The 15,819-nt window shown below is 34.4% G+C and overlaps 1 protein-coding gene across 3 annotated transcripts in view; it reads right to left on the reverse strand.

Moving 5' to 3' along the window:
* Nucleotides 1-15,819, reverse strand: part of LOC149785851 (putative ATP-dependent RNA helicase TDRD12) — a 313,410-nt gene that overhangs the window by 96,334 nt on the left and 201,257 nt on the right. For all 3 annotated transcript variants that reach the window (XM_089979811.1, XM_089979813.1, XM_089979812.1), the window contains 3 exons: nt 7,044-7,129; nt 3,042-3,185; nt 1,241-1,336 (listed from right to left, as the gene is read on the reverse strand). In XM_089979811.1, coding sequence (XP_089835937.1) covers nt 1,241-1,336; nt 3,042-3,185; nt 7,044-7,129 — 326 coding nt within the window. The remainder of the gene's footprint in view (nt 1-1,240; nt 1,337-3,041; nt 3,186-7,043; nt 7,130-15,819) is intronic.

The following is a 15,819-nucleotide window of genomic DNA, read 5'->3' on the forward strand; positions in this document are numbered from 1 at the left end:
ACATTTATCTGTATTCTAACTAAGACTTAGAGAGCACTCACATTTATCTGTATTCTAAATAAGACTTAGAAAGCACTCACATTTATCTGTATTCTAAGATTTAGAAAGCACTCACATTTACCTGTATTCTAAATAAGACTTAGAAAGCACTCACATTTATATGTATTCTAAATAAGACTTAGAAAGCACTCACATTTATCTGTATTCTAAATAAGACTTAGAAAGCACTCACATTTATCTGTATTCTAAGACTTAGAAAGCACTCACATTTATCTGTATTCTAAGACTTAGAAAGCACTCACATTTATCTGTATTCTAACTAAGACTTAGACAGCACTCACCTTTATCTGTATTCTAAATAAGACTTAGAAAGCACTCAAATTTATATGTATTCTAAATAAGACTTAGAAAGCACTCACATGTATCTGTATTCTAACTAAGACTTAGAAAGCACTTACATTTATCTGTATTATAAGACCTAGAAAGCACTCACATTTATCTGTATTCTAAGACTTAGAAAGCACTCACATTTATCTGTATTCTAAGACTTAGAAAGCACTCACATTTATCTGTATTCTAAGACCTAGAAAGCATTCACATTTATCTGTGTTCTAAATAAGACTTAGAAAGCACTCACATTTATCTGTATTCTAACTAAGACTTAGAAAGCACTTACATTTATCTGTATTCTAAGACCTAGAAAGCACTCACATTTATCTGTATTCTAAGACTTAGAAAGCACTCACATTTATCTGTATTCTAAGACCTAGAAAGCACTCACATTTATCTGTATTCTAAGACTTAGAAAGCACTCACATTTATCTGTATTCTAAGACTTAGAAAGCACTCACATGTATCTGTATTCTAAGACCTAGAAAGCACTCACATTTATCTGTGTTCTAAATAAGACTTAGAAAGCACTCACATTTATCTGTATTCCAACTAAGACTTAGCACTCACATTTATCTGTATTCTAAATAAGACTTAGAAAGCACTCACATTTACCTGTATTCCACATGTGATTAAGAAAATACTGGCCAAGCTACAGAAGCAGTATTTGACGAAATGGTCTCGTATGTTTGCTACATTAGCTAACAAGCCTGAATTAGGCAGGAAGAGGTAAATTTCAAGTGCAGAAGTGGCTGCAACATACAAATCACATACATCACTTTCTCATTTGTACCTTAATCCTTGTAAAATCAAATGCAACATAAAACTTTGACTTATGTTGGAGTTTTACCTTTACCCAGTAGATGGCAGCACAAAGATCTGGAATCTTGTCAAATCTTGAGCTATATACCTTCCTGCTCATGGCAGATGGTTTTGGGAACAGCTCCTACAACAGATATCAATGCAAGCCTTCACTTGTTATAGATATTACAATGAAATGTTTGCTGTAGACTTGAAATAATTAGAATGGAGAAAAAAATATAATCAACAAGTCCACATTAGTTTAAATTTTATGCTTACATGTACACATAAAAAATTCAGAAGGAAACCAACAAAAGCAAAATTAGTTCAAAATGACTTTTCACTATAACAGATTCAAAATTTCTTTAGAAACCTGAATATGGCTGAAAATATTAAACAGGAATTTAAACATTGCTTTTGACGAAAAATCAAACAGAAATTTGGACAATGCTTTTGAAAAATTATCAAAACAGAAACTGGGGAACTGCTTAAAAAGATCTCAAAATATATACATTCTCTACAATATATACATTCTCTATTTTGAAAACATTATCTTCAGGTATTTTTGCACTATACTGACACAAAAAATTATCTTTAGGTATTTTTTTCACTGTACAAACACAAAAAATTATCTTAGGTAATTTTTCACTATTATGACACAAAACTACATAAACACTAAAACAATGTATTTGAATATTCTGTCCAAAAAGCAATAAACTGTCAATATGTCTAGCTTTGAACCTGCACACTGTTGGCATAAAATACAACACTGCTAGCACTGATGGAATGCATATCTAGTTGTTTGTGGGACAATTTTATGGGAAAAACCTGTTTAGTTTAAATTTAATTCATTGTCAAATTTATTGCACAACACAGTTTGTCAAATTTTATCAAGTACCCACATCATCTCATGTGAAGACATATGGTGACTTATATGGTAGAAGTCTGTAGAGAACCCGGAATAAACCACTGACATTAGATGGGCAGCCATTGAACCATGTACATACCAATTTCATCACTACCTTCATAACAGTTCCCCAAAACACCATTCTGCCTAATTTCCTCACTATCTTCATAACAGTTCCCCAAAACACCATTCTGCCTAATTTCCTCACTATCTTCAAAACAGTTCCCCAAAACACCATTCTGCCTTCAAATCATGCCCCGATGTACATTTTCATAACTTTACAAACCTTTAAAACATAATGTTCACAGCAATTATTGACTGTTAGTGCCACCACTGCTGCCACTATTGATACATTTCTCTACCTACTAAAGGAATTTACTCCCTCACCTGTATGTCTGTGTTACTGTATAATCATTATATTTCTGTGTGTTACTGTATCATCACCTGTGTGCATGTCTGTGTTACTGTATCATCACCTGTGTGCATGTCTGTGTTACTGTATCATCACCTGTGTGTATGTCTGTGTTACTGTATCATCACCTGTGTGTATGTCTGTGTTACTGTATCATCACCTGTGTGTATGTCTGTGTGATTGTGTCTACTCCTGTGTGTAAGTATGTGTATTACTGTATTATCACTGTGTAAGTCTGTGTGTTACTGTATCATCATTATGTGTAAGTCTGTGTTAATGTATGTATGTATGTATGTCTGTATGTTACTGTACAATCATCTGAGTGGATATCTGTGTTACTGAATCATCACCAGTGTGTTAGTCTGTGTTGTTACTGTATCATTACCTGTGTATAAGTCTGTGTAAACACCAATGTATCTGACTTTCAGAAGCTTTAAACAAAACTTGGAAATTAATGATGCTGGCAGTGTCAAAAAGTAATGCCAATGTCTCATCATTTAATGATGGTGTGATGAAACTCACAATGCATACCTCAAGAGGACTTGATGGCATTGGTTTAGCAACCTTCTGCCAAACAAGCTCCTGGGCTAAGTTAATGCTGACTTGTGACATCTCACATAGCTCCACAATATACCGATGTATACCTGCATAATCAGATGCTTCCTTTCCCATTACCTGTACAAAGATATAAGCAAATATATGACTGATTACATCAATGGCATGTCAACTCCTTTCCATTTTACCTGTGCAAAGATATAAGCAAATGTATTACTGATTACATCAATGACATGTCAATTCCTTTCCATTTTACCTGTGCAAAGATAAAAACAAATGTATTTGTATTACTGATTACATCAATGACATGCAGATTCCTTTCCCATTACCTGTGCAAAGATGTAAACAAATGTATTGGTATTACTGATTACATCAATGACATGTCAACTCCTTTCCATTTTACCTGTGCAAAGATAAAAACAAATGTATTTGTATTACTGATTACATCAATGACATTTTCATTCCTTTCCCATTACCTGTGCAAAGATAAAAACAAATGTATTTGTATTACTAATTACATCAATGACATATAGATTCCTTTCCCATTACCTGTGCAAAGATGTAAACAAATGTATTGGTATTACTGATGACATCAATGACATGCTGATACACTGTTGACATTTATCAATTAGTGACATATAGACATATATATCTGAGGCATAAATGTATTCATTTTAACACCACCTTCAATGAAATAATGAGTTTACATTGATGTAGTAACATCAATTGTATTGTTATATCACCACCTGCTTACTAATACCTTCCTCTAAATGTTACTGACATATTTGATCTTCAATTCTATTTGAATTTCTGTTTTAAATAAGGGCTATACACTAACTTATAATTCAATTAAAAACTGCACATAGTGATACTGATACATCACAGTAGTGCTCAGCCAGTATATTTTATACCGATATTTTTAAGTAGTGCTCAGCCAATATTTTTTATACTAAGATTTCTTAAACTGGCAAGATGCAATAGTGCTCATCCAATATATCTTATACTAAGATTTCTTAAGCTGGCAAGATGCAATAGTGCTCATCCAATATATCTTATACTAAGATTTCTTAAACTGGTAAGATGCAATAGTGCTCATCCAATATATCTTGTACTGAAATTTCTCAAAGAAGGCTGCCTACGTACTGCTGGTTGGCAGACAAAGTATAATTGTTTATGTACACACAAAAAAATTATTTGCCAAAGTAATTCTTTCATACCCTGTATGTTTCTCAACACTGTTTAATAAGAATTTAGTTAAGCAATTATGTTAGGACACAACTTTTCAATGACAAGACCAGAGAAATATGGTTTTGAAAGGAATGACTTACTGATAGTTTTAGCTTCAGAAAGTCCTTTCAAAATGAATCGTATTTTCTTTTCACATAAAATTGCTACCCAGGATGATAACATCTTGCTTCCAATATGACCTCAGTTCTGACCTTTTAGTTCAAATCAAGTGTTAACCCCATCTTAATCCTGTCCATATTTTAACATCATAAAACTAATTCTGGACAAACTGTTTTAGCAATCAGGATAAAAACTTGCAGATGTTTTAGGAAACAAAAAACAGAATCCATGTAATTTTGCAAATGTTAACACTGGTATTTGGGATTTCCATAATCTGATTTTCCCAAAGAGTACCAATAACAAATTGAAATAATTTACTTGCCACAGTTTTAAGGATTTTAATCAAGAAACTTTCAATACCCAATCTACGGTCTACATCCTTTTGTGTAACTTATGTGTTTGATGATTCTAATGACATCTACTAGACCTTCAAGAAATTACAAATGTTAAGCAAAGAAGATCAGGAAAGCAACGTGATCATTGCAATAATGGCAACCTAAGAAAAGCTATGCATGGGAAATGTCAACTAATAGTACCACATAAACAACCACCATCCAGAGCAACCAAAGTTGGAAGAACTACAAACAATAATGGAATTTTGTGAAAAAACTCAAATGTGAAAGCATAAAATTCTTCTTTTTTTAATACTGTTCAGGCAGAAGAAAAATAAGGATTTCTGCCCAAACATCTGACCCTTCTTGGCAAACAAATGTATTTTATCATGAAACTCAATTATCATACAACAAAATGATGAAGTTATTTTTATCAGGCTATAACCACTTACCCAACAACAAACACCCAGCACACAGGCTATCAAAGAAAACATTCATATGTCCAAAACAAACACCCAGCACACAGGCTATCAAAGAAAACATTCACATGTCCAAAACAAACACCCAGCACACAGGCTATCAAAGAAAACATTCATATGTCCAAAACAAACACCCAGCACACAGGCTATCAAAGAAAACATTCATATGTCCAAAACAAACACCCAGCACACAGGCTATCAAAGAAAACATTCATATGTCCAAAACAAACACCCAGCACACAGGCTATCAAAGAAAACATTCATATGTCCAAAACAAACACCCAGCACACAGGCTATCAAAGAAAACATTCATATGTCTAAAACAAACACCCAGCACACAGGCTATCAAAGAAAACATTCACATGTCCAAAACAAACACCCAGCACACAGGCTATCAAAGAAAACATTCATATGTCCAAATATTCTGATTTCTCTAGTGTTGTAGAAGACTTGGCACATAAAACCACATCAAGCATCACAATAAAAAAGGCAACTAAGATAGATTTTATTTCACCCAAACTATTAAAATTTGGAGGTCAATCACTGGTCCTATACACAAACTCATAAACTACAGCCTAGTTCAGAACAGTATCACAATCAGACTCAAGAAAGCTCAGGTTGTCTCAAAATACAAGGAAAAAGATCCATTAATAAACAAAAATGTTGTCCAATTAGTGTTGTCTGAACCAATCAAAAGACTCTGAATGATTGTGCAGTACCTGGATCAATAACTATTTTGACAATATCTTACAATGCATGCATTTCTGCTTTCTGAAAGGGTTTCAGTCTACTCTAATAGACAACTAGAAAACTTGTACTAGTCCTAGATCAAAACAAGTATGCTTCAGCTATTTTGATGGACACATCAAAAGCATTCGACTGTTTATGCCACAAACACCTCAACCAGAAAATGGCAGCATATGGACATTCAGATTTGGCATTAAACACCATGACAGATTACCTCTCAAACAGAAGAAAAAGTATCAAAATAGTTAACTGAACTAATTCATGGACAAATATCTATAAATGAGTCACCGATGGGTCAACTCTTAGACCCCTACATTTTAATGTTTTAAAATAATAACCGCTTTTTTTTTCAAAAATGACTGTCATCTAATATGCTGAGGATAACAATGCTTATGCACACCATGACTTTAATATTATGAAATCTATATTAAAAATTTTCTGCACAAATTTGATTATTTGGTTTTCAGACTATGAAATGAAAGCAAACTGATAAATTTGACTCAGGACTTTATGATAATCTTTAATCAGCAAGTCAATGAAAACTGTCATAATTCAAATGTGCTCAAATGAACTGTAAAACAGATCACAACTAAAAGATGAAAGACAGTGTAACAAAGATGAAAGACAGTGTAACAAAGATGAATAACAAAGATGAAAGACAGTGTAACAAAGATGAATAACAAAGATGAAAGACAGTGTAACAAAGATGAAAGACAGTGTAACATTCTTTCACCATGAACAACATCTACTAATATCCCCTACTGTCCAATGAGATAATATTTCCCATTATCAAAACTAACTCTAATTAAATTTTGTTGATGTCTATGTAATAGCCAAACTGCCATGCATCACTATTCATTCAGCCTGACAATATTACAAAGAGCATTTGTTTAAACTATATCACTTATCTGTAGAGGAAGAATTTTAATAAATGTGTTTGAAAACAAAATGTTAGCATTGTTGAGAAAAACAATTCTATTGCTTCAGGAAATATCACTGTCTCACTATCTGCAAAGGATGGTAAGAAAATAGTGTCACAATCATGTTGTTTCACAATTTTACTGAGCAGTTACCTTGGCAACTAAAAGCTTCATGTCTCCCCCAACAAAATGTGTGAGATTCCACAAAATATCCCCTGCTGCTTCCTCCCACTTATCACCTGCAAGAGAAATGTGCTTGATCACATTATTGTTAAATTCTCCTTCATTTATTATGATTTATATCACATTATTCCTACAATCTCAAATTTTTTAATGTATGTTTTATAACTTAACTTTCTGATATATTCATTAATAATCCCAGTAACATCCGATAGTCATATTGTTCTGTAAAACCATTTTTGGGAGTAAATGTTTCTTTGGTGATATTTTATATCCTCTAATGCACAACCCTTCTAAAAAGAAAACCAGAATGTAATCAATGATTAGATAGCTCACCTCAACTTTTATATAATTTCCAGTAATTACTGTAAATTATCTCATAGAGAAAATAAATTCTGACTAATATTCCCATTGCTTGTTGCCCCTATAATTTTAAAAATGAAAAGCATCAATATAAAAAAAATGCACAAAACTTAGTCATTTCATAATATAATTATAATCTGTAATGTTACTTCACCAGAGGGTCCCTAACACGTTCAATGTATTGGTAGTCAAACCAAACAAAACATCGCGATGTAAACAAGCAAACAGACTGATCACTGTCCTTTTCTGGCTTCTAGAACAGTCAATTTCAATAAATACTGTCTTGTCTGCATCCAATATTTGCAATGTCTAGTTTCAATATTTCTAAAACAAATTCTAAAATGAACGGAGCTTGAGAAAAAAAAAAGTTAAAGCACAAAAGTTGAAGTCAGTGAAGTCTGAAACCAATTTTTTCTAGTAAAATGTTTCTTTAAGAATACTTATCCAATCATAATACCACAGGAGAACTACTACTACCTTACAAATCCCATATAAAACTTTTTGCTAAAAAGAGGTAAAAGTTAACTGGCCACTTAGGTGGCAACCAGTCAGAGTGATGTCCCCTTCACACAGGGATTGGTGGAAAAACCCTGTGAATATCTTAGTTACTACTTGAGCATAAGGCATGCTGTCTATGTGGATGTAACTGTGTGAAGGCTGGGAGGGTGTATGTGCATTATGAATGGGTAAGTATTCGTGAAGAAACATGTTTTCCTAGAGAAAAAAAGGCAGGAGGAGGCAAGCAGAACTCTGAAGGCAAAAGGCTGAAAACTTCTTCATTGGAAGCTCTGCAGACTGAGTCTTCCTGCAAAATAGAGAAATCAAAAAGTGAAGAAGGAGCCAGAGAGCCATCATCATCATCTATTCTTGCATGAGATGATACTGTTGCCTAACTGAAGGACTGGTGAAGAATGACAAAATATGCCACTGACCAAACTTAAGGAGCACCCTAAAGTAGAAACGGTGATTTCCAATATGTTACCAATTAAAGAGTCCTTTCTATTTTACCAGTGGTTGAGAGAAACTAGACTCAGCAGCGTAAATGTAGAGTGCAGTGAGGCCATGTGTGAGTTACACTGATCTCCATAATTGTCTATATACAACAGACTGGACAACAGATTGATTTCTGAGAACCTATAGAGGTCAGGTCTTTGTCCTGGAAGATCCCTTGTAGTAGGTTTAGGCCAGATAAAACAGAAATAGGCCATGTGAGGAGGGAAAGGTTACAAGATGTTTGATCTATGTGACTGGTCAATGTATTGGTGGAGCAAAACGATATCTTGTTTTGTTCATTTATTTCCTGTTTATCATCAAGAACTGTAGAATGGAACCCTGAAAAGGGAAGTCTAAAGGTATCGCCAGCAATAAGTAGTCCTATCATGACATAGGTGCTGGGGCTATCTGTGATTGTGTAGAGTTCTCACATTTTGTAACTGGAGAGCCCATTTTTATTTATCTCCCTTATCTATCAAAATTAGGCTTATTGTCTTTGTCCTTAGTTGTGCATTTCTGTACTTTACCCATGGTCTTCAAGATAAACAGAGCAGAACATATAAAACCTGTTGTAGCTCTGCACGTGTCTAATATTATTGGACAAGGCTGATGCAGAGCTATGCCTTATAGCATTACCTGGACAAGAGCAGACAAATTTTACTAAAATACTTCACCATACTAAATTCAATGAAGTGTTGTGTCCAGATATTAAATGTATTAGCAGAGAAAACTCACCTGTATGTACATGGTTCCCACGCTTTTCTAAATATAAATTTCCAGGTCTTTTCCAGTATGAAATTAATTTTTTCAAGGTTAACATATGACCATTACTGAATGGAATTAAAGAACGTTTTGGATTACAAAACATGCATTTTCCGAATCTGAAGATGTTTCTTTTTCAAGACTCTTCAAAACATGTATGTCAGGAAAGATAATCATGAACAAAACCACAAAATGAGTCACACGAAACAAATTTTATTATATTTCTATAAACTGGCATTTAAAGCCATTTCAATGTACAGAATACAAATTCTAACTTTACTTTGCTGAGCTGCATTATGTTGCTACGTGGAAACAACATAATAAACATAAATTGTTTTGTTTCCTTTCAAACCTTTAGTTCTAAAGAATTCTAGAGCAATATATGTGCATGTTATACAAAGTAAACATTTCCTATCACAGTATGAAAAAAAACCCAATAAATGCAATGTATTAGAATCTTATCTTGTAGCGAAAAAAGTTTAACCCTGCATTTGTGTGTGCCAATAAAATCTCAAACAAGATTTTTCAAACAACCTAAACTCCTTAAGATGATTTGATTAAAAATTCCATCATTTAAAGACATTTACAAAAGAGTTGATTTAAATTTTGACAAAAGACCTTCAAAATTATACATTGCTGTATGAACAAGGGCTGAACTTTCTGTAAAATAAACTTGTCTTCTTGTAGTTCAATAAACCAGTCCCCAAACCTGTATTGATACATGGGCTCTTATCATCTATTAATATATAATAAAAGGGATGACAACTTCCCATTTCTCCTGCGGTTCATTAAAGATCTGAAACCAATGCTTCAAGCTACAAGTCACTGTGTAATAATTTCGCACCAAAGACCAGCTCAGAGATTCGACATTTTTCTAATCCGGGTTTCCTCCGAATATTCCAACCCCATTTTTCACATATGGACATTTAGGATGGAGTGTGGGTTCAGAGCAATTACATATAAAAAAAATTGGAATCTGCCGCCACCATAAGATAGCTTACCAGTGAGCCTAGCAAATTTAAACTATGCTATATCGACTTATACCTGCATGAAATTGATAGGAAAATTATTTATTTTCTCAAAAATGGCAAGTTATGATCGTTATGTCTTTAATCCGCTGACAGACTAGACAAAACTCAGCATAGATGAAACTTGACCTAGTACTAGCCATTTGCGTTAATAGTCACATGACTTCACAAATCTTAAACAACAACATCGGAATCTAATAGTCACGTGATATCAATAAAAAACTCCTCAATGTTGTTGTACAAAGTTTCAATTATATTAAATGAAAGTCTGATACCTTTTGTAAAAACCAGAAAGAACATATAATTCTCAACATTTTTATTTCAAGAACAACTACAAGAAACTTGCCAGTCTGATTCATCAAGAAGAGTAGTCTGGTTCCCTGCTTCATATGCTCCCTGCATGAGAGAGCACATGTTCACGTGGTAGTCACGTAATACAACAAACTCCAGAAGTTGGTCTCAGAATAAATATAGAGAATTTTATGCCCTTTTGTTTTTGTATTTTTATTTCAATGACTTTCATTTAATTTTTTTCTACAATATTTGAAAATGACAGTTGTGAGATTGTGTGTTCCCGAGTGACTAACAATCGAAATAATAATAATAATAATAATAATGAGGACTTTGTACAGCGCCTAATCTTTAGAAGCTCTAAGCGCTTTACAACATTAGACAACACTTATAAGATAAGAAAACATATAATAATATTATTACAAAAACAAACACCATGAAATTAGAAAAACATTAAAAATTAAAAACATGCTGAGAATATTTCAGGTAGGAAACATTAGGTCTTTAAATTTGTTCATGCAGTCTGAAATAAGTGAGTTTTGAGAGCCCTCCTGAATGTGATCACTGTGTCTTTGTGTCTAAGTTCAGTGTGCAATTCATTCCACGTGGCTGGGCCCTGGTATGCAAAAGAACGCTGTCCATATGACTTTGTTTTCATAGTGGGAATAATGAGTATACGATTGTCAGAAGAGGAGCGTAAGTATCTTGTTGGTGTGTACATATGGGTAAGGTCGGATAGGTATGTTGGACTAGAGTCAGAAAGAGAAACGTAACACAGAGAACAAATTTTGTGTTTGATTCTGGATCGAATGGATAGCCAGCATAGGGTACAGAGCAGCGAGGAGGTGTGCTCTGATCGTGGTACTCTAAGTATGATCCGAGCAGCTGTGTTTTGAACCTTTCGAAGTTTCTGGAGTAGATACTGAGATGAACCAGATAGAATTGAGTTACAATAGCGCAGTCTTGAAAGTACTAATGAACACACAAGTGTTTTAGTGGTGTCAACTGAAAGATATTTGTGAACTGAGCTGATGCGTCTCAGCTCAACATATGCAGCCTTGCATATGTTCATGACATGTTGGTGCAATGTGAGAGTACTGTCCAGAGTAACACCTAGGTTTCATACTGATTGTGTGAATTTAATGTTGGCATTGCTGATATTTATTGTTTGAGGTAAAGGATGTGAATGAGAAAGTCTTTGTGTTGTGATCAGAATGGCCTCAGTTTTATCATCATTCATCTGCAGCTTGTTACATGTCATCCATGATTTCACATCAGAAATGCACCTCTCTACACCCTGGATGGTAGCATCAACTTCAGTTGGGTGGCTAGATTTGTATATTTGGGTGTCATCAGCGTACAATTGGTGAGACACTGGATGATGATCTATGGCACTTGAAAGCAACTGAGTGTACAGAATGAAGAGAACAGGTCCAAGAACAGACCCCTTTGGAACACCACAACATAGATCAACTGGGCTGGAGTGTATTCCATTTGCAGATATAATTTGTGTCCTGTTGACCAAGTAGAACTTGAACCACAGTAAGGCTGTATCATGAATGCCAAATACATGCTGGAGATGGTGATGTAATATATCGTGGTCTATTGTGTCAAATGCTGCAGACAAATCAAAAAGGGTGAGGACTGTAATCTTTCCGCTATCCAATGCTGAGAGAATGTCATTAACTACTTTTAGAAGAGTAGTTTCAGTACTGTGAAATAGCTAATACCAGTTCAAATTTCATCAACACATTAGTTTTATCATCGTTCAGCAGATTAAAGACATAAGAATTTTAACACTTTCAATTTCTGAGAAAATAAATAATTTTCATATCGATTTCATGCAGGTATAAATAGATTTAACAACGTTTAAGTTTGCTAGCCATCTGCTAAGCGGCTATGGTTTAGCACCACCATGTTGGCCTCTTGTGATGCTAGACTGGTTTTCATACCTTCCATAAAAATTTAAAAAATGTACGGATATCGAACTGTGAAACAAAAAGTCTTCTAGCTGAATCTAATCCAATGAGCATTTGGATTGTCTCAACAAATATATTTATAGCAAACACCCAAATGATCCATATTGCAACATCCTAATATTCTAGTTAGAACTCGATAAATTTAACTCACGATCAGTTCAGTTTCGACTCAATTATGTACTTGTTTCGGGTGTCAAGTTGTGGAGAGAAATTGCCGGGTTTTCCCCAACTTTCATCAATATTTGCAAAATTAAAGGACTTTTCATGGTCAGGAAAAAATTTATCATTTCTCCCGACTTTTTCCCAATTTCCCAGTAGCGTGGGAACCCTGTATGTAGCCAGTTGTTGTGGAATTATACATATATTAAAAGTTTTCTATAAATCTCAGGAACTTGTACATTAATATAATTAAAAGTACTGCTTGAACTTATTTGCTAAGTCGCGTAGGCTACCTATGCAACTACCTAAGTACAATTAAATGTGAAAAGATGACAAAGATGTGGCTAAAATTATAAAGGGAGAACTCTGTCGAGATAGAAAAAAGAATCGTTGGAAATATAGATGAAGTATATTTTCCTTGTGAAGTGAGAACTCTTCCAACTTGTATCAACGTTGGTTTTGGTGTTTGTGAGGCCTCTCATCGTGACAGCATGTTTCTCTGCATGAGTGGAAGTAGAAACTGGGATATTCATGAGTTCTGGCACCATATCCCTATACCAAGGGGTCATTCTGCCTGACCATCACCTAGGTGGACAGATAACATAGCTCATTTAGAAAGAAGTTCTATCTGGGAGGGCTGGATAAACAAGGTTGTAGTTCAGCCAAGGTATTATGATTGGAAACATATTTAAAGAATAGTTCACAGTGATCTACATTCTGATGAGGGTGTAATTCTCATTATGATTCATCCCCTCATCAAGTTTCATGATTCCAGTCATAAGTGTTTATTCTCTACACAACTCCTGAGCTAAATAAAAAGGTTTAACCATGAATGGACAACTAATGTACTACAAATTCAGCTTTTAATACCACTCTCGCAAGGGGAAATCTGTATCAGACCTCCATTCCATGGACTGAATGATGTCAATCATGAAAGTTAGCTCAGGTTCCATGCTGGTGGTGGCTGCCTTAACCTCATAAGCTGATAATATTATCCTTCTTGACGGTGTCGACAACCCATTGAGTCCAGGATGAAAAAGCCTGAATGGCAATGTCTTCCCTTCCTTTTTTGAGTGGTAAGAACAGACACTTCCCTCTTCTGATTGACTCTTTATATTTCAGGTACAATTTCAGTGATCTAACAGGGTCCTGAAGATGCCATGAGAAAGAAGGGTCCAAATAGGACAGCAATTTAAAAAGAACAGTCAGTAAAGATCATATCAAATTTCAACAACAGGCTGAGGAATACCACTAAATACTTTCTGTGAGTTCATCAAATAGATGTTAAGTAGACAGTTTCTCTGCCAAGACTACCATATCAGTGGGGAGAAAAACCAAAGCAAACAAAAATATAATTAAACCAACTGGCTCCATCTTTTTATCAGCCTCAATTAGGAAACATGCATTTAGCTTTGGTTAGGTCTCTTCTTATTTGGTTACATCAGATTTCTGAATAAATTATGTCTTCACTGTGCATTAATTTTTATCTCCTTGGTTTTTACAGAACTGACAAACTTTGCACAAACTACTCTGTTTTGAAAGGCACATGTGAGTGTACATGTGCTTGCAAATGAAGTTACTCTGTTCTGAAGGGCATGTGTGAGTGTATGTGTGTTTGCAACAAAAGCTAATTTGTTTCTGTTCTGAAAGGCATGTAAGAGTGTACATAAATTTGCAAATAAAGCTACCATGTTCTGAAAGGCATGTACGAGTGTACATGACTTTGCAAATAAAGCTACCCTGTTCTGAAAGGCAGTATGAGTGTACATGAATTTGCAAATAAAGCTACCCTGTTCTGAAAGGCATGTATGAGTGTACATGAATTTGCAAATAAAGCTAACCTGTTCTGAAAGGCATGTACGTGTACATAAATTTGCAAATAAAGCTACCATGTTCTGAAAGGCATGTACGAGTGTACATGAATTTGCAAATAAAGCTACCCTGTTCTGAAAGGCATGTATGAGTGTACATGAATTTGCAAATAAAGCTACCCTGTTCTGAAAGGCATATGAGTGTACATGAATTTGCAAATAAAGCTACCCTGTTCTGAAAGGCATGTAAGAGTGTACATAAATTTGCAAATAAAGCTACCCTGTTCTGAAAGGCATGTACGAGTGTACATGAATTTGCAAATAAAGCTACCCTGTTCTGAAAGGCATGTACGAGTGTACATGAATTTGCAAATAAAGCTACCCTGTTTTGAAAGGCATGTACGAGTGTACATGAATTTGCAAATAAAGCTACCCTGTTCTGAAAGGCATGTATGAGTGTACATGAATTTGCAAATAAAGCTACCCTGTTCTGAAAGGCATGTACGAGTGTACATGAATTTGCAAATAAAGCTACCCTGTTCTGAAAGGCATGTATGAGTGTACATGAATTTGCAAATAAAGCTACCCTGTTCTGAAAGGCATGTACGCGTGTACATGAATTTGCAAATAAAGCTACCCTGTTCTGAAAGGCATGTATGAGTGTACATGAATCTGAAGATTAAGCTACTCTGCTATGACATGCATGTATGCATGTACATGTGTTTGCAAATATTGTGCACCTATTCCAGCAACCACAGAGTTAATCATAAGACCTTGAACCATAAGACACCTTCAATTAAATGATTGGTATGCAGCCTAACATCTTCAACTTAATTTTATCATTTTTGTTTTAATTTGTCCATGGAAAAATTAAAGTTTCACAGAATGTGACTTTATGTTTTTTGTGCAAAATATTTTTCTTACATTATTTAAACTTTACCTTTAGCTGGGATCATATCACACCACTAATTCTTTTCACATGGAACTTAATGTAAATGTTTTAAAAAATATAAATAATTTCTGCATTAGATTAGCATACAAACCACACATGGTACAATTCATTGGAATTAGAACAAAAAATTTAAAAGAAGGTGATTTGCCGCATTATTCTGAGCTTCTTGCTGTTAAGCAGGTTGAATTCCTAGTTTGTACAAATTATATATCATCAGTCATCAAGAGTACACATGCTATATATTGCTGTTAAGCAAGTTGAATTCCTAATTTGTACAAATAACATATCAGTCATCAAGAGTACACATGCTATATTGTCAGCAGGAATTGAAGCACAGGATATTGAAATAAAAGTAAACATTTTTCTTCAACTATTGTATATAGATTGAAGTTTATGAAATTGATAATGGAA

Source organism: Sinohyriopsis cumingii, chromosome 13 (genome assembly GCF_028554795.1).
Source record: "Sinohyriopsis cumingii isolate HCF-2022 chromosome 13, ASM2855479v2, whole genome shotgun sequence".
NCBI classification, from domain to species: Eukaryota; Metazoa; Mollusca; class Bivalvia; order Unionida; family Unionidae; genus Sinohyriopsis; species Sinohyriopsis cumingii.